The sequence below is a fragment of the Brachycentrus maculatus genome, unplaced genomic scaffold (genome assembly GCF_059751285.1).
Source record: "Brachycentrus maculatus isolate JH-2025_06_01 unplaced genomic scaffold, ASM5975128v1 h1tg000527l, whole genome shotgun sequence".
NCBI classification, from domain to species: Eukaryota; Metazoa; Arthropoda; class Insecta; order Trichoptera; family Brachycentridae; genus Brachycentrus; species Brachycentrus maculatus.
Window position 1 is genome coordinate 684,111 of NW_028281273.1, and position 27,638 is coordinate 711,748.

The window sequence follows — 27,638 nt, forward strand, 5'->3', positions numbered from 1 at the left end:
GTGCTGCATAAACCGCAGCTAGAAAATAGTCACTTAGACACAATAATTAATAAATATAACGTACAAAAAAAAAATTATTATACGTTATATTTATTTATTACGATTGTGTGGGGAGTTACATTGTATGTAATTTGTACAAAATGTTTACATAATAGGTATATAATAATTACCTATTTATGTTCATTATAGAAAGTAGGAATAAAATGTCATACTTCTAGCAACATTCATACACCGGAAAACTGCGATGGCCGACTGTGTGTGCCGATTTTGTATATTTTGAAGCTCTCTACTTTAATATTTACAGGTAATTTTTATTTATGTATAGATAATCACATTTTATCGTAGAGTACTCGATAATTGCATAATTAATTCCTATGTTATTATTATGATTTCTTCAAGTATTTTGTTGGCAAGACATTTGCGGCGCGAAGGTTTATGATTGTTATTTCGCGAAGCATTTGAATTAATAACATCAGTGTTTATACTCTAATAAAGGATATGTTTGAAGACTTACCCAAACCCGAAAGTCAATGGCAGTTTTCATTAGAATTACGTGGTTTAAATACATTTAATGTTTCTAGAGATTACCTGTAAAATTTTGCATTCAAGGGAACGTTTACTTCAGCGTGCGCATGACAGCTTTACGTTCCCCAGTATTTGGGTAATCAATTATTTATTTTCCTTATTAAGGATTGATTTTATCGTTTCTTAATTATCGAAAGTTATTAAACAAATTTTTAAACGAAAACGCTAGAATTATATTTTAAATCTATTGTAAAAAATACGTGGTTATACATAACAGAAGGCAATTCGTCACCCAATAAAAAGGGTGACCATTGTTTACGTTTTTCTGGATATTATTTCAGATCTCTAACCTTGGATGGCATTCTAGTAAAGTTTTCGTGTTTTAACACTTTACAAGTATAAAATAACAAAATAAACACAGTATTGTATTAAAAAAAAAAACATTTTCATTTCAAGGATAAACAGAAAAGAAATTTAATGTACTTGACAACAGGTATAATAATTAAAATAAAAATACAGAGTAGAAGACATTTAAGTAATCAAACAAAATATTCCAAACTGTCCAGAATCTTAAATCAACATTTTGTAAATTTTATGGGAGACCTATACAATGTAGTATTAAAAAAAAAAGATTTGTCGAATGCCAATCACGATGTCATATTATATTTTTTGGATTAATATAAGCGTTATGTAAAAAAATGCTTGCTAAATATGTTAATTTATGAAAGAAAAAAATGGTTAAGCTAATTTGACAGTTAACTATCTTCTTCTCTTATCCGCACCCAATGGTGCATAAGGCACTGCACCCTATTGACGAAGTGTTATCTCGATCGTTTCTTACATGAAGGCAAAGTGATCACTCTTGCGCTTCAGGGACCCGTCCAGGGTAATGTTAAATAAATATTATAGAGTAAAATTACTAATATTTATTGTAACCCCTCCCTGGGAATCGAACCCGGGACCTCCAGCATGGTAGCTAAACACGCTAACCATTACACCACAGAGGTGGGTGTTCATTATTAAAATACGCTCTTTATTAAAATAAATCATGTTTTCTTTGAAATTCATTAGTTTATTGCCGTCTATTAAAAAATGAAGAGCGGGACTGATCACCTTACCACAAAATCATATAAAGCACAGTTTATATTTACCTATATGTTCTTATATTTATTTTGATTAATACTAACCATTATTGGTATAGTTTATATTTTGTTGAAATTTGACAGTCTTATTAATATTACCTTAATAGGTCCCCATATATTTAGTTCTATTATTAAATGCCAAATAAAATTAAAAACATCTATAACTGATAATATTTTTTCTTGTTATTGTTCCCATCCTCAAAATACAATGGTCACCCTACAATGTCATAAAATGTGAAATATAAGGTGATTTCATTTTTGATCAAGTGACTTTTCTGGTTTAATCTGCTGGTCCCACATATGTTTATACATATATTATTAAATTAATATATATATACATATATATTTTGAAAACAAAATATCTAGGAAAAATACAATTGTTTGATTTTGTTAAACACAAACTGTTTAGCACAAACATCTTCCAAAAATGTTGTTTTTTTAGGTAAATCTTTTTGAAAGACAGTGGATTACACATTTAATTAGTATTTTCCATATGTTTTTTCTTCTTCATTTTTTCTTTAAAGCGCTTAAGATTGATCAGTTACTTGACTTGTTAGCCTTTGATACTCGTGAAACTCTAACATATCGCTCACTCCTTTCAAGAACGTCATAAATCAAAAAACTTGATTTTTCAGGAGAACGTTTTTAAAGTTTAAAAATATAATACAATATATTAAAAATAAATATCAAGCCACTTACTGAACTTTTTACTGTGCAACAGATCTTTTTAGGCAAAATCTGAAGGTTTTTTCTCCATTTGAAAAATATTAAGTATACTTTTAAAAAAATAATTAACAATACCTTTTCTTCAAAATGCAAAAACAACACTTTCTGCCCTGTAGCGGGTAAATATTAAGTTAAAAATATGCCTTTTTTGCTGGGATATAGTACATTTTCTGGGCATATCGAAAACATGCACAACTGAAAATTGACAATTTTTGATTTATGACGTTCTTGAAAGGAGTGAGCGATATTGTACAGTGTAATCTCTTATTCTACTTTGAGTAATGTGTGAAAAATTATTGTGTGACAGTATTGAACATGAAGATACTAGAAAGGAATGTAAGGGTGGTGACTGACCGGAGCCATTTCGTCGTAACGTAACACGTTGCGATGCGAGCAATCGTATAGTCAGTACAGCGAGCCGAGAGCTCCATCCATAGTTTCGGATGCTCGCTGATGCTCTCCAATGCTCGCCGCAAGCCATGTTACGATGTTACGTTATGACAAAATGCTCCGGTCAGTCACCACCCTAAGGCTAAACTAGGGATAGATGAAGGATAGATGATGAAACTAGGGATAGATTAAGAAAAGTTCTTTAACACATTCTGTGCGTTGAACACGGCTCCCGTGTTGATAGAAATATTGCAGCCACGCATTGAACACGTGATTTGTGTTGAATAAAGATAAGGATTCGTAGCCCGTTTTATGTGTTTTGAAAACGAAAAGGAATACACCTATTTTTGATGTTTAAATAGGAAGTAGAATTTGATTTTGAAAAAAGTAGTGGATTTTCAAAAATTTGCTAATTTAAGTTTATTTGTATGACATTATTTTATACGCATTGAATGTGTTAAGGTTGTATAGGCATGTGGAGCAAATGTGTTAGGAGAGATTGACTAAGAAAGCATATTTTTCAAATCTGAATGGGAGAACAGAACGAGGTCCATATTAATCGGAACCGAAATCTGGTGGTGTCAAAAGTCTGCCTAATCAGAGGGCATATATAACTAGATGTATGGCTGTGAATAAATCGTATGTCAGACGGAGAAGTGTGTTCTTCTTTTGGGCTCTATCTACACTGAAGTGATGCATAGGGCACGCCATTCAAATAACTTTACTATGTTGATTAAATCCTTGATTATGTGCAGGGAGGGTGATCTGTCCTAAGCTGAGTGCACGAGTTAGGAGAAATAAATTATATATTTATCGTAATTGTGAATATGCTGCAAATAAATAAAGTGATACAAAAATGATACAGGTCATTATGATAAGGAAGTTATGTGTATCTTGTGAACGATGAATGAGGAATGAAGAAGTACTAGGCAGAGTAGGGAAAACTCTTCTTAAAAAAATCTATATCTTCTCCAATGGATTCTGCTTGCAACAATTGCAAAAGCGCACTCTTCGCTGTATGCATCGCCGTTCGTAGTGTGTTTGTTGTGGATGCACCAGTAGCGATCGTGGAGCTCTACCAGCTTTAGAAAATTTACCATAATTTAGGTGCATATTTTGGAAAAAATAAATCCAGAACTAAGGAGTTTGATATATCTGCTTTGTTTCCAGGCCTCCTATAACCAGACATGGTGAAGACCCGGTCATCGGCTCGCTTGGCAAATGTCGCCTCCAGCTCCCAGGACTCCAGCTCTAAAGAAGAACTTCCCGACTTGGAGGAACTAGAGAAGAAGTTGAAATCCAAAAAACCTCCTACCAAGTTAGTACTCACCTTGGGGAAACTGGGTTATACTGCTTGTTCATGTTTGTATTTAAAAAGCTGTTGTTCCTTCAAATTTCGTATCCGATAAAATAAAATCAAACATACTATCTCAGTCATCAAAATAACAAGGATTGAAATTTGATCGTTCAAAGTATTTTTTTCCCCGTCTTTGAATATTCTATTTAAAAAAATAAATCATTGCAACACCTTTTGCAAGTAATAAGGTAAGCAGTTTTTTTGCTGATGTGTTGACTGATGGTATATTGAAGAAATGTTTCTGTTTTAGTCAACTTCTAGACATTAAGCGTCCTACGGCAAGTTTAGTATTTCATGGTCAATATCGCTGGCTAATTCATTTGCAGAATATGTCAAGATTATGTTGATATATTGCATTCAACACAAAACATATTTGTAAAAATATTCAGTTGATTTATTATTATAAACAAAAATTCCAGCGACTTTTTTGGTTTAATCTTACTTTTGCCACCAAAATCATAATTTGGCCATCAACTGATGTTACAGTTGTGGTACATATGAGAAGCCGTTATATTACAATAAACAAATCACCATATTTTTTCATTAATCGATTCGGCTAGTCAGTTTGTGGTAGTATCTATCCTTTTTTAATTAAAATTTTATTTGGAATATCACTATTTCATAAAGTCTATTGTATATCATTTTCATACACCGTATACTGAGTTACCATGAATACGAATACAATGTGGAATACATCGGAACACGTGTCACAATGAAATCGAAGAATTAGTGGTATTTACTCAGTAAAATTGTTTTTTTTTTTCATGACAGTATGACTGAGTTTATCACTGCTCAACCATATAAAGGTTAAACTACACAATGATCTTAAATAAACAATTTTCCATTAACATTTGCTTATTTTTCAGAGCCGCAAGAAAAGCGACAGCAGTTCCCCGATTGGCTACCGTAGCCCCGGTGGCTCCCGTAGCCCCCGTGTCAGTCATCAACTACACCAGCTCTCACCTCAACCCGCGCCTGCCGCCCCCCTCGCATGCGGCCCCCCCGCCTGTCCAACCACAGGTGACTAGTGACCCGACTTACATCGTCGTAACGTGCGTCCAGCACTCTAAATTGTGGGGCGTCCTTTCCTAAAACCGACTGAAGTTGAACCTATATTATTCTCTCAATTATCTCAAATCATCGCCAATTTTAAAAGAGTTTAATTTTGTAATAAAATCCTTGTATATGTGAGGAAAGAATGGCAAAACAAATTTATGAGCTGAATGTAGTTGGAAAAAGAATCTAATAAAACTGCTATTTGCTTTCAATGGTTTTTTCACTAAAATAACATATCGCTCACTCCTTTCAACAACGTCATAAATAAAAAATTGTCAATTTTCAGTTGTGCATGTTTTCGGAATGCCCAGAAAATGTACTATATCCTAGCAAAAGCGGCATATTTTTAACTTAATATTTACACACTACAGGGCAGAAAGTGTTGTTTTTGCATTTTGAAGAAAAGGTATTGTTTAATTTTTTTTTTTCAAATCCAAAAAAAATTCAAATGGACAAAAAACCTTCAGGCTTTACCTAAAAAGATCTGTTGCACAGTAAATAGTTCGATAAGTCCCTTGATATTTATTTTTAATGCATTGTATTATATTTTTAAACTTTAAAAACGTTCTCCTGAAAAATCAAGTTTTTTGATTTATGACGTTCTTGAAAGGAGCGAGCGATATTTCAGTGTCTAATTGGAAAATATTTAGAGTTAAGCATTAGATTTTTTAGAGATCTTCATCTGTTAGGTCATCGACTGCTGTATAATTCTGAAAAAAAAGAGAACAGGAATGAAAATAGTTTATAGAAATAAGAAATAAGTAAAGAATGCAAGGTTGAGATAAGCATTATCGATAAAATTAAGAAAGGTGTGTTGAGATGGTTTGGACATGTGGAATATATGAGTGAGGAAAGAATGGCAAAACAAATTTATGAGCTGAATGTAGTTGGAAAAAGAATCAGAGGAGGACCGAGGAAAACTTGGCACGATATTATGTCAAATACTCGAAAGCGGCCAGATCAGGAGTTGGAATAATCGGTGGGAGTGTATGGGCGAAGGAGATGTCATCTGTTGCTGCAAACCAATCCGCGGGATTGAGACCAGAGAGAGAGTGTGTGAGGAGATGCATGAATGTGAAAGAGTCGAAGAATAGTGTACAGAGTGGTGTAGCCTCCTGCCGCCTAGTACTGTGCATACCTAGTAGCGCATTGTGCAGTAAATAATGCATCACATCAGGCGCGATACTTTCAGGGTAAGAGCTGTTAGTTCCCGCCCATCACGCAGTGGTACCAGAGCAGCGGCGGAGCGGAGGCGGCCCCCCTCCCGCCGCCTAGTACTATGCACACCTAGTAGCGCATTGTGCAGTAAATAATGCATCACATTAGGCGCGCTACTTTCAGGGCAAGAGCAGTCAGTTCCCGCCCATCACGCAGTGGTACCAGAGCAGCGGCGGAGCAGAGGCGGCCCCCCTCCTGCCGCCGCACGCGCCGCTCCTGCCGCCGCACGCTGCCCCGGGCCCGCAGAACTACATGCTGGAGGCGCTCAAGGCCAGCGGGGGCTACCCCGTGCACCCGGATGTGCGCTTCCGCCGCCTGCCCTTCTACCAGGAGTCGGCCGAGATCATGCGCCCGAGCACGCTGGTGCCCATGTTCCACACGCGCATGCAGGAGAACACCTTCTACTTCCACCTGACGCCGCAGCAGGCGCAGACCATCATGAACTCGCCCGAAATCAATTCCGTATGTTATTTATACATTTGGCGTTTAATTTGCAACTCCATTGTAATTTATATAATGTAAATTCACAGTAAAATCGGGATACAATTTTGTTTCACATTTTCAATAAATTTCGCTTTCTTGGTTAATAAAAAATTGCTATGCAAGAGAAGGTCTGTAGGAAGCCTAGATGTTTCTGTATCAGATCTGGAAATGCTGTGAGACAGCTGTCAATATAATAAATATTATTATTAAATTTATATATTATATGCGCGTGACAATGAGGATAGCCTGGAACGACAGGTTGTGATCGGTAGCCTCGAGGGGAAGAGAGGGGGAGGAAGATACCTCACATGATGGACCGATCAAGTTAAGGCAGCAGAAGGTTCTCTGTGGTTGGAGCGCTACGTGCAGCGCAGTCAAGGGATAACTGAAAAAAAAAAATAATAAAAAATTCAGTAGCCACTTTTTAGTAATGTCAATCCATTTTTAATTTAAGTAAGAAGAGAAAAGAAAAAAAGCAAATAAAGTCTATAAATATTTGTTTTCCAGGTACAGGTACAGTTGCGGTTTTGTATGGTTGAAACTTCTTGTGAACAAGACGACTGTTTCCCCCCAAACTGCTCTGTGAAGATCAACAACAAACTGTGCCCTTTGCCGGTAATTATGATACAATAAAAATAAGGTCTATCTTATAAGTTTAACAAAATAGGTAAATGAAATTCAAAATTTTTATCGATCGACAAAAATCTACAATTTATTTCATAATTTTTGTTTGGTCTTGAAAATAATTATTAAACTTTTTTCTAATTATGGCAAAATTCAATCATTATTCATCTGTACAGTATGTAGTAGGTGGGAAAAGAAGAATGCTAGAAATCATTAGTTCATACCTGAATCCGAAGTCTGCCACCGTGGTGTGTCAGCTACCGTGCTAGAGGTCCCGGGTTCGATTCCCAGGGGGACAGTGAAAATAAATATCAGTGATTTTACACTCTAATATTTATTTAATATCAACCTGGACTGGTCCCTGAAGCGCAAGAGTGATCATGTAAGTAACAATCAAGATAACACTGCGTCAATACGATGCAGTGCTCTATGCACCATTGGGTGCAGATAAGGGTTAGAAGAAGACACTTCTAAGATTTTATTTTGTTAAAAAAAATAATGGTAAAGAAATATCGTGAGATATCCATAGAGTAATGGTCAGCACGCTTGGCTACCGTACTGGAAGTCCCGGGTTCGATTCCCAGGGGAGGTCAAATGAATATAAGTGATTTTTTCACTCTTATATTCATTTAATACTACCCTGCACTGGTACCTGAAGCAGAGGGCTGATCACCTTTCCTTCATGTGTTAATGATCAAGATAACACTGCGTTTGTATGATGCAGTGCCCTATGCACCATCGGGTGCGGATGAGGGTTGAAGTTCTTCTTCTTCTTTTTCTAGATCCTAAGGATCTGTTTGTGCCTCCACTTGTAGCTCTTGGGATGTTGACTCCGGCTGTCTTTCCACCTTTTTGGAGGTCTGCCTGGGGGTCTGCGTCCTTCAGGGATTCCTTGAAGTGCGATACGTGGAAGTCTGTCATCTGACATTCTGTTTACATGATCATTCCAGTATCGCCTTTGTTGTCGTCCCCACCTCACGATATCCTCCGTCTTACACATGCAAATATAATGATCGGGTTGAAGTTGAAGAAGTGAATGTATGAGGAGATGCATTAATGTAGAAGAGGCAAAGAGTGCTTGCAATAGCAGAGTGGTGTGGCATTCTCTCCGCCTCCCCCTGCGGCAAAGCGGCGTGATGGTTAGTCGTTAGTGAAGTAAGGAAATGTCGTAATGTGATATTTTGTTTTGTTTATTGAGATGCCGATACCGACCAACAAGTGCGGGGTGGAGCCCAAGCGGCCTCCGGGCCCCGTGAACATCACGGCCCTGCTGAAGCTCAGCCCCACGGTGGCCAACAACGTGGTGGTCTTCTGGGGCACGGACTTCATCTGCCGCTACGCTGTGTGCGTGTCGCTCGTGCGCCGCCTCACACCCCTACTGCTGCTCAACCGCCTCAAGAACAAGGGCACCAAGAACCCCGACTTCACGCGCTCCCTCAGTAAGCAAACCTGCCCTTACTCTTCAACTTCTCCAGTGGAGACGTTGCGCTCACAGCAGCTCGGCTGTCCAAACTCAAAACACAGTAAGGGACATTTTTTTTGTAGTACGTTTTTTTTTGCATTTTTGGACTAAGTAGAATCTACTTATATTATTTCGAGAAATAAAAATACTTTGTGTTTTGATCCACTCACATTTTTATTAACCAACTAGTTTCGGCAACAACCTGTTGCCCTCTTCAGGGTTTAATTTATGACTTAGTACTGTTAGACTTAGACTTAGGACTATAATAATAAACCCCAAAGAGGGCAACAGATTGTTGCCGAAACTAGTTGGTTAATGAAAATGTAAGTGGATCAAAACTCTAAGTATTTTTATTTCTTGAAATAACATATCAATATGATCCCCAAAGTTAATGCTTTCAATATTCAAAACAGAATCTACTTAGTCCAAAAATGCAAAAAAAACGTACTACAAAAAAAAAAGTCCCTTACTGTGTTTTGAGTTTGGACAGCCGAGCTGCCAACGCGCAAACTTCACTGTCAATGTGTGCTACGCAATGCGCAACCACTAAGACCTTACTTGCAAACACAGAATTCAATCAGCGGTCAACCACCAGAGAGGTAACACGTCTCTCCATGGCCAATTTTAATATTTTGGACATTTTTTTATTTCTTAGAATATTTATAAAGAGAAAAAAAAATTGCTCCTAAACTTTCAATAACTCTTTTCTTTTCAAAACAATATATGTAATTGTTTCGAAGGAAAACTTATATTTTCAATAAAAAAACTGTTTTTTTAAGAAAAAAAATCAATTTTGTTGAATGTTACCTGGATTTAAAGTCTAACAATCAATAAACATGTGATAAAATGTATTTCTACACTCCTTTCAAGAACGTCATAAATCAATAAACCAGATTTTTCTGGAGAATGTTTTTAAAATTTGAAAATATAACACAATGTATTAAAAATAAATATCAAGCCACTTACTGAACTTTTTACTGTGCAACAGATCTTTTTAGGTAAAACCTGAAGGTATTTTCTCCATTTGAAAAATATTTAGTACATTTAAAAAATAATTAAACAATACCTTTTCTTCAAAATGCAAAAACATCATTTTCTGCCCTGTAGCGGGTAAATATTAAGTTAAAAATATACCTCTTTTGCTGGGATATAGTATATTTTCTGGGCGATCCGAAAACATGCACAACTGAAAATTGACGATTTTTGATTTATGACGTTCTTGAAAGGAGTGAGCGATATGTTAAATAATTTTAAGCCGTTGAAGAAGATATTTTCTTCACGCATTGACATCTATCTGTGCTTTATTTAACTGCGGGGAGTTTTACTTAGTTAAAGAAAAGCTGCGAGAAGATCTGGATTGCGAGATTGCCACCACTTCGCTGAGGGTGTCCCTGGTCTGCCCTCTCGGCAAGATGCGCATGGTGTGCCCGTGCCGGCCCGCCACCTGCGGCCACCTACAGTGCTTCGACGCCTCCCTCTTCCTCCAGATGAACGAGAGGAAGCCCACTTGGGTCTGCCCTGTTTGCGACAAGCCCGCACTCTATGACAGTCTGGTGGTGGACGGGTAATTATTCCTCTCTTATATATAAAAGTTATACAAAAGTTGACACATCTCATGTGGGAGGAGTTTTACAGTCTTCAATCCGCCAATTGCTGTATGCAGTCTCCCGTAATCATAATTGTTGTTTCATAATTTTTAAATATAAGCTGCTCAGGCTTACCTGAAAATAATATTGATTTAAACTTTATTTTATGTATTAATTTTAAATCAAACACAGATATTTGGAGTCTACAAAGTTGTAAGTAAATAAATCAATAAATAAATTGATTTAAACTGTTTGTTTGTAACACGCTGGACCGCGAAACCTTTGCCATAGTGATCGCCAACGTTGGGGGAACCCAACAAGGCACACGAAGAAGCCTGTAACAAACACAAGTACGTGATGTCGGTTTCAGGTACTTCCAAGAGGTCCTGAACTCCCCCCGCCTGGCCGGCGATTGCACGGAGATCCAGCTCCACAAGGATGGATCGTGGAGTGCTCACACTAAAACGGATATTATTCCAGAGAAGGTGTTTAACGATATCGAAGTCATACAAGATGATATGGGTATGTACTATTCGAACTGCAGTTTTGTGACACATCGCTCACTCCTTTCAAGAAAGTCATATATCAGAAAACTTTATTTTTCAAGAGAACGTTTTTAAGGTTTAAAAATATTAAACAATGTATTAAAAATAAATATTAAGCCACTTATTGAACTTTTTACTGTGCAACAGATCTTTTAAGGTAAAACCTAAAGGTTTTTTCTCCATTTGAAAAATATTTAATATATTAAAAAAAATAATGCAACAGTACATTTTCTTCAAAATGCAAAATCAACATTTTCTGCTCTGTAGCGGATAGATATTAAGTTAAAAATATGCCGCTTTTGCTGGGATATAGTACATTTCCTGGGCATTCCGAAAACATGCACAACTGAAATTTCACAATTTTTTATTTATGTATGTCGTCCTTGAAAGGAGTGAGCGACATGCTCTCTATCAAATTAAAAATAAAAGTCCATCTGGAAAGAATTGGGCATCTCCATGTATTTTAGCCTATCAGCAAGATTGTTCTTTCAAATCAAATTGACAGTGAGCGTTTTTTTGTATTTAAATTATTATTATTTTTTTTGACAACATCATTCGAGATTTACCAAAAATAAAAAAATGATTATAAATGAAATACATTTATCCGCCTCCATGATGTAATGGTTAGCGTGTTTAGCTACCATGCTGGAGCTCCCGGGTTCGATTCCCAGAGGGAGGGTGAAAATAAATATTTGTGATTTTACATATTTATTTAATATTACCCTGGTCTGGTCTCTGAAGCGCAGGAGTGATCACCTTGCTTTCATGTAAGTAACAATCAAGACAAGTTTTGTACTGACATTTCTTGGTGGAAGTGCATTTTATAAAATAAAATAACAACTATGTATATTTTCCACATTAATTTTATTTGACCAGTAACCGGGTTTGGTCGTAACCAACATCATCAGACTGGTGATGACTTGCTCCAGTTTGATGTCGCTTATGACGAAACCCGGTTCATGTGGAAAAATTACATACTTGTTATTTTATTTTTTAATCAAGATAACACTGGCCTATGCACCATTGGGTGCGAATGAGTGTTAGAAGAAGAAAAAATATCTACAATAAGCTGTGATAAATTCAGATGTGATTCCGCTGAGCGATGGCAGCGAGTCGAGCACCGGGCTGCCCAGCCTGAAGCGGGGCTGTGGCAGCCGCGAGGGCTTCCCGGACCAGCCGTCCCCGCGGCCGGCCCCCGGCGCCCCCGCTGCCGCCTCCACCACCGTGGACTTGACCAGCGACAGCGAGGACGACCTGCCCCTGCGCCGCAAGACCCCCCGCCCGCCCGACAAGCAGGACAGCACAGGTACTTGGCGATGCGCCCTTTTGTGAGGGGCCCTTTCTGTTTCTCGCTCAAAAGGTAACCTGGAATGATGTCTCTTAACCGGATCCACGCGGCTCGCATAATCGTATGTGTTTTCACAAAACATGCCCCATACGCGGCTGACATAAGAGTATGTGTTTTTACTTTGCTCCAAGTTTTGAACCTCAGTTCAACTTGGAGGGATTTTTTCATGGTGTAAAACCTTGGATAAAATAATAAGTCAATCCTTGGCCTTATGACATCTGTTGATTTATCTGACTAATAATTTGGAACATCACAAGGATAAATAAAAGAACAGATCCCTGATTTTTCTTGAGATCGGTAATTAGTCCTCGCCATAATCATGCCCTATATGCCAGTGGGTAAGAGTGACACACGATGCGTGCTTTGATTTATTTATGTTAAGATCTTATTTGTTTATATTACGATATATTTCAAGAATAATGTGACACAAGTGTATTATAGAGTACCAAAAAGGCACAATAAATCCCATTGAACGTTTTTGATTAGGAAAATAAATTGTTTCTTAACTAAATACATGAGAAAAGTAATCATTTAAAAAACGGCAAAATACCGCCGCGCACGGTCGTCTCTCAGGAACAAAGTTAACGCAGTTAAAAGGTTAACAGCTAGCGATGCCTTTTTTCTCAGTCATTATCTTCTTCGTGTGCCGTGCTAGGTGCCCTCTAGGATCACTATGGCAAAGGCTTCGCGATCCTGCGCCGTCCGGAACAACTCTTCCACTCCTCTCATGCCGGTCTAGTCTCGAATGTTGCGAAGCCACGATGTCCGCTTTCTGCTAGGTCCTCGGCGTCCTTCTATTTTCCCCATCATTGTAATTTGCAGAATGTAGTATTTTTCTGCACGAAATACGTGACTCGGATAACGAAATCTTCCGAACCTTGATATTTGACATGAGTGCTCTGTGTGATCCAGCTCTTCTGAGTACTTATTCTTCATTTCACTCACTCCTTTCAACAACGTCATATATAAAAAACTTGATTTTTCAGGAGATCATTTTTAAAGTTTAAGAATATACATAATAAAATGTATTAAAAATAAATATCAAGCCACTTATTGAACTTTTTACTGTGCAGCAGATCTTTTTAGGTAAAACCTGAAGGTTTTTTCTTCATTTGAAAAACTTTAATATATTTTAAAAAAATAATAAAACAGTACATTTTCTTCAAAATGCAAAATCAACATTTTCTGCCCTGTAGCGGATAAATATTAAGTTAAAAATATGCTGCTTTCGCTGGGATATAGTACATTTTCTGGGCATTCCAAAAACATGCACAACTGAAAATTGACAATTTTTGATATATGACGTTTTGAAAGAAGTGAGCGATTTGTGACCCTATCCACCCAGGGAATATGTAATGCTTCAATCCGATTCATCGCATTCAACTTTAGGGTCCAGGTCTCAAAGCCGTATAGCAGCACACATAGCATTTCATAAGTCTCTGTCCAAGTTTAAGGTTATTATCTAGCTCTCAGATATTCAAATCTTAGATTTAGCTTAGCAGTCACAGTGTAATGCAGTACAAGCTCCTTTATTCCAGCAAGGAAAATTATAAAATTTTCTTACATTATTTTATTCTGTGCCATTTTAACACTGTGTTATTATTTGTCAGCAGCCAATTTCCAATTTTCAAAATCTTGTTTTATGCAATTTTACTGTGTATGTTTTAAGAGTCAATTAGTCAATTAGTTTTCGGAGTTGATTTGCACTGTTTACTTTTCAAAAAAAAAGTTTTTTTTTTGTAAATTGCTTTCGTTACTTTACTTTTACATTAAGAAAAAATATTGCCATATTATCAGCTGTGATGAATTGCTGGTAGTTTTTTTTTATTCACGCGTAAACCATTTCAATTGAAAATTTGACAAACACAAACCATCGATAATGGAGAAATCAAATAATTTTTTCAATCATGAAAAAAAAAACACTTTTTGCATTTTCCTAACATGTACACCATTTTTCTTAATCCCTTGAAAAATGTTGAATGGGGGTTTCACTGTAATTCCTATCAAGGGGGCATTAGATAGATTCGTAGACATAACATATTTAGTCAATTTGGAAACAAAATGCACTAAAATTTATTTTTCAGGACTCAAGCTACACTCAAGCATTATTTCAAAAACTTGAATTGACATGTTCTGTGTTTAGATAAATTTGTTATACAGGGAATTAAAGAGTGGAGTCATAAAATTTATGCATATTGGTCCTAATATTGGAACTTTGTAAGTTTTTATTTATTTCATAAGTAAAAATTAATATTGAATTAGTTCGACATTGTGTTATAATAATGTTGATGTGGGCATTAAATTTAATATTATTATTGATTTTTAAGGTGTTATTGTTATTATTATTATTATTATTATTATTTATTTCGGTCACCTCTGAAAAACTTACTATTTTGTAAATATTAATATTTTTTCCTCAAAGACAAATTGACGACAAAGACATTGTTTTTACATTTTTTTCTGAGTTAGTAAAAAAATAGTATGAAATCGAGGAAAGTGTAATCATATAAAGAAATGTGTGGAAAAATTCAATTTCGAATTACAGTGAAACATTGATTTAAAATCACCCAATTAGATGTGCTCCTTGATTTCAGTTTTATGTTGTTGCATATTTTACTTCGGTAGTTGTTATACAAACTACATATATCCTGAGAATTTGAAATGTTTTTTTCACACTTAATTTTTTTTTTTAATATTGTCTTTTGTTTTCATGATGTGAAGAGTTTCAAAGTCATCAGAGTACTCCTGTGATGAAGAATCATTAAACGCATTACATTATTAATTTATATACCATATATTATGTTTATTCAATATTATAAATAATTATTCCTGATATTTTTTACAATAAATTTTATTTTCAAGAGAAGTTTTCTTTCAGTTAGACCTCATGTCACTCAAAAACAAAGAAAAAACCCCTAGTATCAAATTTTAGAGCTAGGCTCTTGTTAGTGCAGCACATTCCGCTGCTCTGTGCCCGAAGCCAGGTTTTTCTTATTTTTGACCTGGTTTCTCTCCGGTCTTAATTTAATATATATATATTAGGTTGATGCGTAAGTAACTTCGTATTTTTTCGTGAAAACAAAAATGATTTTTTTTCGCATATACTTTACTAACTTAATTACATATTTTCAATTATTTTAAATGACTTTCTTCCATCTTTCTGTCAACTTTTTAATCCCATTTGAATATAAACTTTCGGGTTTCGATGCAAAGAACGTTTCTAGTGCTGTTTTCACCTCCTCCGTTGTTTTAATTTTTTCCATTTTAATCATTTTGTAAAGATAAAAAATGTGAAAATTAAAAGGAGCTAAATCAGGAGAGTAAGGTGGATGCCTCAAAACATCCTATTTTAGCTCCTTAAATTTATATTGGGTTATCATCGCAGAATGTGGCCACGCGTTGTACCCACACGTCGTACTTGGAACCCATTCCGACGCGATGCAGATGCCTCACCACCGTAGATTGATCAATATCCATCGTCAATGCGATGTCCCTGGTATTTTGACGGGGATCAGCTTCAAGTATGGCTTTCAGTACATCATCATCGGTGGTTGAAGGGCGTACCGACCGTTCTTCATCAGCTGTTGATAATTCCCAGATCTGAATTTAGCGAACCATCGTTGACTGCTTCAAACATCGATAGCACCTCTGCCGTACACATCACGTATGTTTTTGGTTGCCTCACTTGCATTGTTGTCTTTATCGAATTTGAAAAGTAAAAGTGTCGAATATGCACTCTTTTCTCTGACATTTAAAAATTCACTCTTTTCTGACATTTAAAAATTCACTCTTTTCTAACATTTAAAAATTCACAAGGGCTCTATATAGCGCAACCGCTAACGGTAAACTGAATAAAATGTTAGAAAAAAACCCTACTTTATATGATACAAAAACAACATTAAGACGACTGTTAACACAGTTGGTAAAAAAAATATGCCACAGATTACGTAAAAAATACGACATTACTTATGCATCAACCTAATATATATATAAAACATAATTTTTCTTTTATAAGTACACTTATGCAAAAATATATATGTACATACTATTATTTTTATTGCTTTTATCTGGGCACAATGGTGCATGGGGCACTGAGTCATATCGAACCAGTGTTATTTTGATTGTTAAGTTGAAAGCAAGGTGTCCTGCGCTTCAAGTGCCAGTCTGGGATGTTAGTAAATAAATATAGTAAAATTGCTTATATTTATTTTGATCCCTATGGGAATCGATCTCGAAACCTACGACACTGTAGCCAAACGCACTAACCACTATGCTACGAAGGCGCTAACCACACACTTTGTATATCTATAGTATTAAATAATATACATACTTTTCAGAGGTATAATTTTTGGATAATGATTTTTTTTCTGTATGTGAGAGCCAAAATATGAACTTAAACATTTTTTAAATATATTAATTTGTTCCCAATTGTTCCTTTATGGTCACTTAAGTTTTTTTCTTCTTCAAAATAATGATTTGATAATCAAACGCCAGATGACAAATTAAAATAAATCAATGATCACAATCTTTTGGCCATCACATACAGTAATAAATTTATCTATTTGTTTATTTATGCTATTAAAGATTCTCTTTTTGTTTTTATAGAATCATCAAACGAAACGTACAGCAATTTGCAAAGAAACCGAAGTCTAGACCTGGCTGTATCTTCCATCATATCTCTGGACAGTCCTTCCCCTCTCACACTTCCCGCCAGCCCCGGTATGGACTGCAACGAGCCTCCCATGGAGGTGGAGACCCTGGACTCGACCCTGGACTTGGACGACCCTGATGAGACTACGGAAGCGCTCAAGCAGATAAGCTCCGAAGACCGAACCATAGAGATCGAGGTACCCGCACTTCCGACGCTACCTAAATCGGCCTACGAAATTGAAGCCCCCATCGAATTCTCTTCGCAAACAGACGCATCTGCTGAGGAATCGGAAGAAAAAGACATACCCGAGGATCCGATAGAAATACCCTTGACGGAAAATCCAAACAATACAGCGTCACCCGGCAGATTTCTGGAAGAAGGACCCAGTGGAACTGGACATTTAGAATTAGCAGAAACTTTGGAACCCGAAAATCCTATCGACATAGTCAACACGCCTTCCACGGAAGAGATGCATATGCCAGACCCCTTGGAAATCGAAGAACACTCGAGCAATGCCTCTGCAGAAGCATCTTCTCCGGATGGATTTGACGATAATGATGACTCTATGGATTTCCTTAAGGACACCATCAACTCTACTTTGGAGAAATCGACGGAACTGTTCCCTGACGAAATAATTACGGGTACTTCCAATGTGACTGCTCGAGAAGCTAAGAAGACTACAGAAGTCAAGAACATTCCTCAGGCAATAGTGGTCCCCTACCATCCTGATCCCCAGCCCGATGAGGCTGAACAGAGTTTTGAACCAGAACTAGTGAGTGAGTCCATCCTGAGTGAAGATCATTGAACTGTTTGCTCAGTTAGTTTGATCACTGACACCACGATGGATTATTTGGATATCATTTGTTCAGTGTTACGAATGGCGGTTGAAATGGCATACGCCTATTCAGTCACATGTACAAACATATATTTAAATCGTGCGTAAATTTTATTTATGAATTATGATTGAAATGTAATAAATGTTATTTCTGAGAAATGCACTTTAGATGTGTCGTGTTTACTTTAAAAAAAATGTTATTTAGTTTCATTTGTCGTAAACCTTGTAAATAGATTTTTGATTACATTTATGTATTTATTAAGAATAGTGTAATGTTGTGTAAATGGTCTATCACTGTGAATGAAAATAAACAAAAAGTGTTTATTATTTTTAGAGCATAACTTATTTGTCAAAGATAAGAGATAAATTCCAATGGTTAATTTTACATTTGTAATAAAAAATCCATATATGCCCTTTCCTGACATCTCAGGAGGGGCACTAAGTTGAAAATATATAAATGATAGTGATAATATTTACAATATGTTACGTATTCTATGTTCCAAGTACAATTTGAAATTTAAATACTAGTTTACGCTTCGGATTGCCTTCTTAAAGAAGAACTGCAAGCATCTTCAATGATTTCGTAACTTCAATATTGTGTTGATTACTTTAGAATGTTTGTAGAAAATCTAATAAAATCTGGTAAATTATTTTTCAACCAATATTTTTTTTTCATTAAACATTCCTTCTTTAAAAGATTATATCCTTGATGACATGTTTTTATTATTTTAAATTGATAAATTTGAGTTAAATTTCAGTGAATTAGGAAAGGACATTGAATAGGGTATTATCACTCGGGAGGAATATCTAATTTAACATACCCAACCTATAAAGGATTGTGTAAGACTCGTTTTGTGTTAATAACAGCCGATATAATCAACATTTTCATTCATCATTTTCTTTTGCAAAATTTGCCTCCGTAAAAACGTTGTTTTCGTATGTTTGTAACGAATGACGTCACAGAAACGAATCCACACTACTATTACAGCTCTATAAAGCAGATACATAAAGGGATACGCCCCGTAACACACCTGATGACGTATAAAGGTGTTTTTTGTTTTATTGAAATATCTAAAGTTTAACCTGTCCGGGAGTATGGACGGAATAGATTGTCACCGCGCGCTTTCGCTAAAGGAGTATGGACGGCCATACACGTCAAACATCGTATATTTGAATTTGGCGCATCTTTACTGTAAATATTTATTGTACTGTCATCTGTGGACCTATTCCTGTAACCCTTCATAACTTTTAATCATGTAACTTCATTATCGACCGTGATATTGGCTGTTGTTTATTTCAGATGACGTCACCCATACAAGTTCGTACATATTCAGAAAAACCAAACTGTTGATTTCACGCGTACGTGTTTCGAAGCTTTTTTTGCGAATTTTTTGATAATTTGTTCGTTTATGTGTGTTTTAGAGTTAATGTTTTATGTATCTTGTGTTTTTAATATGATAATATTATCATAGCAAGTTACTTTATTGTGTTTAACCTATTATTTCCATAGTTTTGAAACTTTTAACCTTTCTTTTGACAAAACCGACAAAACCAAAAAAAAAAAGAAAAGAAACAAAATACATGTGCTATGAGTGTGAAGTTGCTCTCTGTGCACATCCGTGTTTCATGGATTTCCACACAAAAAAACATTATTAATTAAATATCGATTGCATAATCATAAATAAAGTTGTTTCCCATTTACGTTTTAATAACATTTAATAATAGTAATAAGTAAAAATAATTGTGTAACATAGAATTTTTTGCTGTTTTTGTTCATCTGCCAATGGTTTGTAACTCCTGAAAAACGAAACCGGATTTTCGTGATAAAAGCTGGAAATGATGAGTACGATTTTTTAATTTATTTTTGGTAATTCATATCACCATTATGCAAACATGTAATAAATAAAAAAAAAAAAAAAAACTCACTCCCCAGAGCACGGTAAGCATTACAAAACTTACTCCCGGAAAGGTTAAACCTTCATATCTCCCTTATTTATCTACAGATTTCAATAAGAATCATAGTGACATCCTTGTGATTTTTCATATTAATTTATTAGCCAATAAAACAACATTATGAGAAATCCCTATTGAAGATTATTTGCAAAATATTTCATAATTACATTTATCACTATTCCAAAAGAATTCGTTTTTGTAATAAGAACTATTTGAAGTTTTTTTCTTTGTATTTTCAATGCCCACAATAAAAATGTAACAGTATGATAATGTAATAATCAAAATGAGAAATATAAATTACTCATCGGGAATATTATATGTAAATATTATGGATGTAAAATGTTTTGAAATAATTTTTTTGTTTGTTTTTAATTCGAGGAAATTAAGTTTGCATTCCAAATCAGGACTTTTATTTAAAAATCAGTGATAAAAATAGGAGAGATAGGTTCAATAAAAAAAAGTGGATGGCAATGCTATTTTTTTCACCGTAGTTAGACTTTCGTGCGAACATTTTCCAATGAAAAGTGTGTGGGTCCATTTTAAAAAATAGTATCATTAGGTAGGTACCGAATAGCGATCCCTACAAACAAAAGAAAAAAAACCTTTGTAGTTTATGGGTATTTTTTTTTCATGTGGTCAACTGATTCCATAGAAAAAAGTCTAGTATGATATTTTATCTGGGGCAGTTGAATTTGTAGTTCGTGCTTTTATTTCCAAGTCGAAGTGTTTTATATATTGAATATCTTTAACGAGAATATTTCGGGATGTTATAATGATGTCGACTATGGATGAGGAACCTATCTTAGATATCCAAAATGGCATCGAAGAAGGAGAAGTAAGTATTATAGGTTAAGTCTGATTCAAGTTCACCACTGACAGATCGCTTTACTCTAACTTGGACATTTGAAAAAAACGTAAAAAAAGTATTGTCTTATGTTAATTTTATATAAATATATTCTATACTTAAAGAAAAAATATTTTTCAATTCATAAATGAAACCTTCATGATATAATTTTGTATATATGTTAGAATATCACGTCAGACCGTCTGGGAGTTCTAGAGAGTAATGAACTGTCTTAAATTTGGGGTCGTAGACTTTCGTTAATGGATCGGTGATGGTGAATATTGGGCGCTAGAAAACTGATCTCAAAGTTTGAGCCATTTTCTCAAACGTTTAGTGGAGTTAAATAAATCAAATATTTTTATTTATTTCAGCTCATAGATTCCGATGTGGGCGAAATTGAGTATAAGCCGTTGCCTCGACCCGATAATTTCGTGTCCCAATTCAATCCCGCTTCTATTATGAGCATGAATATCCGAGATGATATAACTGATGAAAGTGAAGAGGAGTCTTCCAGCGATGACTCGGATAGTGATAATCCTCGGTTGCTGAGACCCAAAAAGCCTAAAATTAAAAAATGCCACCCTAACCGAACGGATAGTTCACAGCGAGAAAAAACGGATAAATACAAAATCTGGTGCAAAACGGCAGGGGTAGGTACATTTTGAAAAATCTAACCTCAAATTACAATTGTATTTTCTTTACTTTTTTCCTCCCCTTACTTTGGTGATACCAATTTTTGATTTATATTGATAAAGCTAGCAATTATCAGTTTTATATCTGTTTTCAATACTTAAGAAAAAATATGCTTTTGTAGAATTTTTCTAGAGTTTCAAAATGGTCAAGTAGTAATGTAGTTCAAGTTCAAATTACAAGTTATTATTTTTATTAACAATATCTTGTAAACTATATGTTCATGATAACATAAATATTTAAAAAATGAAACTCTTTGTTACTTGATTCAAAATTATTAATGCCAGGGCTGGAATTATAGTGAAAAGATAATTTGCTTTAATTAACTTTGTGTAGATAACTTTGACATACTTCTATGTGGTAAAAAACATATATATATTTTATCATTTTCTTTCTTGTATCATACACTTCCTGACAATTCTTATCAAAAGCTTGTTATAAAAATCCAAAGAAGTTAGAAATAAAAATACAGAAGTAAAGTTGAAGCTATCTGCCTAACGTATTGACTCTCCATTTCAACCCTAGGTAACTAAACTATATTTGTAGATACATAGTAACTAAACTTTTGTCAGACGGACTACGCAATTAAAAATGTGAAAATTATCAAAAGTATTTATTAAAAATAGTAACTGGTTACTTGACACTTAAGTTTGGTTTATTAGGAATGAATGTAAGAGACAACATTTTAAGTGTGTCCAAATTCTTGTTCACAAAATCATAAAATAAAAAAAATAAAAGAGTTTCTGCTCAATAAAAAGCTTCTTTTCATCTCATCAATAGATGTCATCAGTGAAGTTCTAGTGATTCAAGAATAATGTTTTAAAATTTGTTCATATATCTAGAACTTCCAAGAATTCGAGTAGTGTGGTTGTCAATAATGGGTAGAATTGGTGAATGTTACACGTGTGTAAAGTGATCACTTAAACCAGCCTATGACGGTCATCAGCCCCGTAAATGCCCAGACTTCCATATTCTTCTTCATCTTTGATGAGATGTCAAAAAATAAAATGTAAGAGACATTTAACAATAAATCACTATTCCGTAAACAAAGCCTGGCGGGTGTGGGGTGCAGGGAAGTAAGTGCACTTGACTTTTTCAGAGAAAGGCGTCGTCGCGTGGACAAATGTTGAGTTATCTAGGGTTAATGTACTATTTATATTTTTATTTTATTTTACTAAGCCTCCACTCGAGTGATTTAATTAATCTACTGTGGATTAAAACTAGTTTCCCCTTTTATAACTAAATAAAAGTAATATTAACATAGACACACATTTTTGAACGGCACACTGTCTAGGCACACCCCACAAATTGCAGCAATTTTTTTTCGTTCCGAGTGATATTTGTTTTATGAACTCGTAAAGTAATCCCCGAGTGGTGCTCGTTCTTAAACATGAAGTGGAGTAAATATGACTCCTTTTATATTTATTACCTTTATTAGATGCCGGGCCATGATTTATTTAAACTTGTATATTGGCATTCTAAATATATTATAAAAATATAAATGTATGCAAAAAAAGATAAATAAATATATTTTATAGTTAAAATATAACAGTGTTTTAAAATCACTATAAATTGAATATTGTTAAGTAGAGTTTTAGTATTAATCAGTCTTGATAAAGAAGCAGTTAGCTTCGAAACTGGTAGACATTATAATTAAGTTATAATAAAATATTTATAGTGATTTTAAAACAAAGTTACATATTAATTATAAAATGGAAAATCACAAAGTTAGTGCTTCAAATATAAATTATATTTTGTTTTTACTTAATTGTAATGTCTACCGGTTTCGAAGCTTACCGCTTGAAAAAGTTCAAGACTGATTAATAAAATATTTATAGTTATTTTAAAACAAAGTTATATTTTAATTATAAAATGGAAAATCATAAAGTTATTACTTCAAATATAAATTAAATAAATATATTTTACAGGAAGATACGTTGACTGAGAATCTAATAGAGTGTGATGTAGCGAGAAACCGAACCCGCTACGGTGTGGAATCTTATAGCACCGTCAAGCGGCACAATGGCTACGAGTACAGCAACGGCAAGCCGTCCGACAAGGACAAGTCGGATGAGAGGGACAGCGTGAACGGAGGCGAGAGGACCAGCAACAAGAGGAACACCAAGGATAGGAAGAACGTGAAGCTGAGGCTGGGGCGGAGAGCCAGTCGGGACAGTCGCGACAGTGAACAGGAGCGCGGGGAGGGAAGGAGCATCGAGGACTTGAGTTTGGGCGTCGATTGCCCCGAGGAAGACCTGGCCAAGGACATTGCCGAGAAACTCAGGGAACCAAAAGACAATCTCATCTGTAAGTTACTTTTTTTTTACACGGGAACGTTCGGTAGTGTAAAGGCAAAGGGGTATATCTGTCTCAGACCAAATTTTACAGCAACGCAAAAACAAACTTGTGAAATTAAATAACTCATTTGTTTTATGTATTTTTATATTTACATATCTTAATAAAACTAAATTAGTATTGCAACTACAGCTATATCCTTTTGCCATATTATGGAATACACTATTCTAGTCGTTTTGTGGAACAAACTTAGAAAATGAAAAATTTTACGGATGCCCTTTGCCATTACACTACCGTGTTAATGTATTTAGCACGGCTGCATCTTCTCATGCAAATCTGTGTGACAAAAAAAGCAACGGGCTATGCACATCTGCGTGGTTGTAGGCGATATATTCATTTTATGTATTAAATATTAAATCAAACACTCATTTTTTGAGTCTACTAAGTTGTATTTTATTGTTAAAAAACACAAAAATCAATTTTGTGATAAATTATTTACCTTAGTTATGGCATTTTCAAATGCATTATCACTAAATTGATTTTTATGTGTTTTTTAACAATAAAATACAACTTAGTAGACTCAAAAAAATCAGGGTTTGATTTAACATTTAATAAATAAATTAAAATGGTGTTCTACAAATTCAACGCCAAATCTATAAATAATGATATATTTATTTTTGATGTGGTCGTATTTTTAATTTGAGTTTTACTATTTATCAGTTTCCAGTGTTCCAAAATGTTGTAGCGACGCTTATAATATTAAAAATTCAGTAAAAAAATTAAAATTTCAAATTATAAACTACCTTGATAATGATAAAACTATAAAAATGTTACAAAATAGACACCCTGAGTAGTGATAGTTACTAATTGAATTATTGCTTTCAGTACAAGTTGTAATAAATATTGGAAAAGAAAAAGCAATAGAAATTTTTAAGGAGACTAAAAGGATTGAAGAAGATGGTGGAATGATGATTATGGTGAGTGTTTTATTTTTTTCTTAATCTGTACACCTGAAGTTGATGCCATTTTACAATATCTATATTATATTACGTCTTTTTACAGAATGGATTACGACGTAGAACAGCTGGCGGTGTATATTTCTTCCTTTTGAAAAGAGATAAAGATGTGTGCCAGAATATGCTTAAAGAAATATTTTCCGAACAAATAAAATTAGATAATAGGAAACGAAAGAAAGTTCAAGCCAAACACAGGGACCAAGAAGTCGAGCAGCTTAAACAAAGTCTTAATGGTAAGCAATTTTAAGCTATACATTTTATTTCATTTAAAAGGGGTTTATAAGAATTTTTAATGATATCGTGGGTATACTGGCAAAAAACGTTAACTCTAAAACCCCTGTTTGAATAATCCCTGTTACTAAAAGCTTTTAGCCCGAATAAAATACCCGCTATTAAACTTAGTGTATTTTGCCAGTTTATAGAACGTTGAAAACTTTATAATATGCATCATTAATAAGGTAAAATTGCATATTTTCGAATTAATGTTTAACAGTATACTCACGATATATTGTTTTGGAAAAATGTGCTAAACATTAAAGTATTTTTCTAAATGATTTATTAGACATAATTTTTCTACCGATCTTGCAGTTTATCTCTGCAGTATTCAAATCCCTTAACACAGGGGTTCCCAATCTTTTTCAGCCACTTCCACTGCGGCGCACTTCCAAGTTTAGTATTTTTTCATGGCGCCCTACTTTAGTAAGCTATTTGGAATAGATAATGTGACCATATACATATATATATATATATTATATATATATATATATACATATATATATATACATATATATATATATACATATATATATATATACATATATATATATATACATATATATATATATACATATATATATATATACATATATATATATACATATATATATATATACATATATATATATATACATATATATATATATACATATATATATATATACATATATATATATACATATATATATATATACATATATATATATACATATATATATACATATATATATATATACATATATATATATATACATATATATATATACACATATATATATATACATATATATATATATACATATATATATATATATATATATATATATATATATACATATATATATATATATATATATACATATATATATATATATATACATATATATATATACATATATATATATATACATATATATATATATACATATATATATATATACATATATATATATATATACATATATATATATATACATATATATATATATATATATATATATATATATATATATATATATATATATATATATATATATATATATATATATATATATATATATATATATACATATATATATATATATATACATATATATATATATATATACATATATATATATATATATATATACATATATATATATATATACATATATATATATATATACATATATATATATATATATATATATATATATATATATATATATATATATATATATATATATATATATATATATATATATATATATATTATAGTCAAAAGAAATAGGTACCTACAAAAATAGAAGTTGGGTAGAAAGATGCTAGCTCTCAAAATATAAATTGTTGCTTTATAGGTACGCGTGAATATTTATGGTTTCGGATAATGATAAGAGGATCGACTCACGGCGCCCCTCTTGACTTTCTACAATGCACCAGGGCGCCGCGGCGCACACTTTGGGAACCCCTGCCTTAACATATAAAAATACAATCCGCCTCCGGAGTTTTGATTACTTGTTTGACCCCTATCTGCAAACAGATAGAGCATATGGAACCGTATCAAATTGATGCAGTGTTAAAATTATCATCAATTTCATGAAAGGAAGGGTATTACGGTCCAATTATTAGTTATAGAATTTCTTTTGATCCTTGAATAAGAACGCCGCGTCGCAACGTTTATTAATTATTGCATGATATCACAAATGTTGACTCTTGTATTACAGATAGTGCATTGCCAGTCATACGGACCAGGGCTGAACAGTGGCTGAGTGCTGCCAAGGAGCAGACTGAAGACACCAGCACCGTCAGCAACCCGCCGCCCTCGCCGGTCACCGACGGCAGGGACTGCAGCAGCGACGCGGACACCAACCACTTCTCGGCGCACACCAGCGTCGTGGAGAACGCGGCCGAGAATCTGGGCAATTTCTTCAATACCCGGCTCCCGGAGAACCGACCGCCCGCCTTCGAAATGCCTCTGGACCCGAGAGCGGCTAACTCCACGAGTTATGACGAAGATTACCTCGATATCATGTGCAACGACGATATGGACTTGTTTTGAGATGCGAGTCTCGATATGGTGATTATCGCGATGGCCTTTTTTATTGTACACAAAATAGAAATCTCTGTAGTACTGAGGTTATGAGTAGTGTTCAGGGCTGGGATTGCAGTGAAAAAATAACAAGTTAACTACATAGTGTCTTCTTCTTCTCCTAACCCTTATCCGCACCCAATGGTGCACTGCATTGTATTGACGCAGTGTTATCTTGATCGTTACTTACATGAAAAGGCAAGGTGATCACTCCTGCGCTTCAGAGACCAGTCTAGGGCAATATTAAATAAAAATTAAAGTGTAAAATAAAAAATATTTATTTTCGCCCCTCCCTGGGAATCGAACCCGGGACCTCCAGCATGGTAGCCTAGCGTGCTGACCATTACATTATGTTGGCGAACATAGTGTAGATTACTTCAACTTACATCTGTTAGATAAAGGATATTTATCAATTTTCTCTTAGGTATATGTAATTAATACGTTATCTTTTTACTGTAATTCCGGCCAGATGTTTTGATATTGTTTCCATGATCGGGGATTGATGTATAATAATTCAAGTATTGTGATAGTGGAATTTCTTATAT

At 34.3% G+C, this 27,638-nt stretch overlaps 2 protein-coding genes across 3 annotated transcripts; both read left to right on the top strand.

Annotated features, from left to right (window-relative positions):
- The first annotated feature begins 226 nt into the window (after positions 1-226).
- On the top strand, positions 227-18,610 carry LOC148301713 (uncharacterized). 2 transcript variants are annotated; one of them, XM_088272784.1, is made up of 10 exons: positions 227-304; positions 3,954-4,101; positions 5,007-5,160; positions 6,523-6,876; positions 7,405-7,512; positions 8,720-8,960; positions 10,313-10,547; positions 10,940-11,091; positions 12,199-12,420; positions 17,068-18,610. In XM_088272784.1, the coding sequence occupies exons 2-10, from the start codon at positions 3,971-3,973 to the stop codon at positions 17,916-17,918; spliced, it is 2,448 nt and encodes an 815-aa protein (XP_088128910.1). In that variant the 5' UTR covers positions 227-304; positions 3,954-3,970; the 3' UTR covers positions 17,919-18,610. The 2 variants fall into 2 exon arrangements, with proteins under 2 accessions (XP_088128910.1, XP_088128911.1); XM_088272785.1 differs by having other exon boundaries at positions 6,538-6,876.
- A 1,933-nt stretch (positions 18,611-20,543) lies between these two features.
- Positions 20,544-27,367, top strand: Phax (phosphorylated adaptor for RNA export). The gene is made up of 6 exons (XM_088272796.1): positions 20,544-20,736; positions 21,117-21,395; positions 23,364-23,742; positions 24,616-24,707; positions 24,793-24,979; positions 26,729-27,367. Exons 1-6 carry the CDS (start codon positions 20,674-20,676, stop codon positions 27,061-27,063), a joined length of 1,335 nt encoding a protein of 444 aa, XP_088128922.1. The 5' UTR covers positions 20,544-20,673; the 3' UTR covers positions 27,064-27,367.
- Positions 27,368-27,638: the final 271 nt, after the last annotated feature.

Bases quoted from the DNA above. Each gene is read 5' to 3' on its own strand.
- LOC148301713 (XM_088272784.1), top strand. From the start codon at position 3,971: ATGGTGAAGACCCGGTCATCGGCTCGCTTGGCAAATGTCGCCTCCAGC. The intron at 6,877-7,404 runs GTATGTTATTTA...TTTGTTTTCCAG, and splicing joins ACTCGCCCGAAATCAATTCC to GTACAGGTACAGTTGCGGTT. The intron at 7,513-8,719 runs GTAATTATGATA...TTGTTTATTGAG, and splicing joins ACAAACTGTGCCCTTTGCCG to ATGCCGATACCGACCAACAA.
- Phax (XM_088272796.1), top strand. From the start codon at position 20,674: ATGATGTCGACTATGGATGAGGAACCTATCTTAGATATCCAAAATGGC. The intron at 21,396-23,363 runs GTAGGTACATTT...TATATTTTACAG, and splicing joins TCTGGTGCAAAACGGCAGGG to GAAGATACGTTGACTGAGAA. The intron at 23,743-24,615 runs GTAAGTTACTTT...TATTGCTTTCAG, and splicing joins ACCAAAAGACAATCTCATCT to TACAAGTTGTAATAAATATT.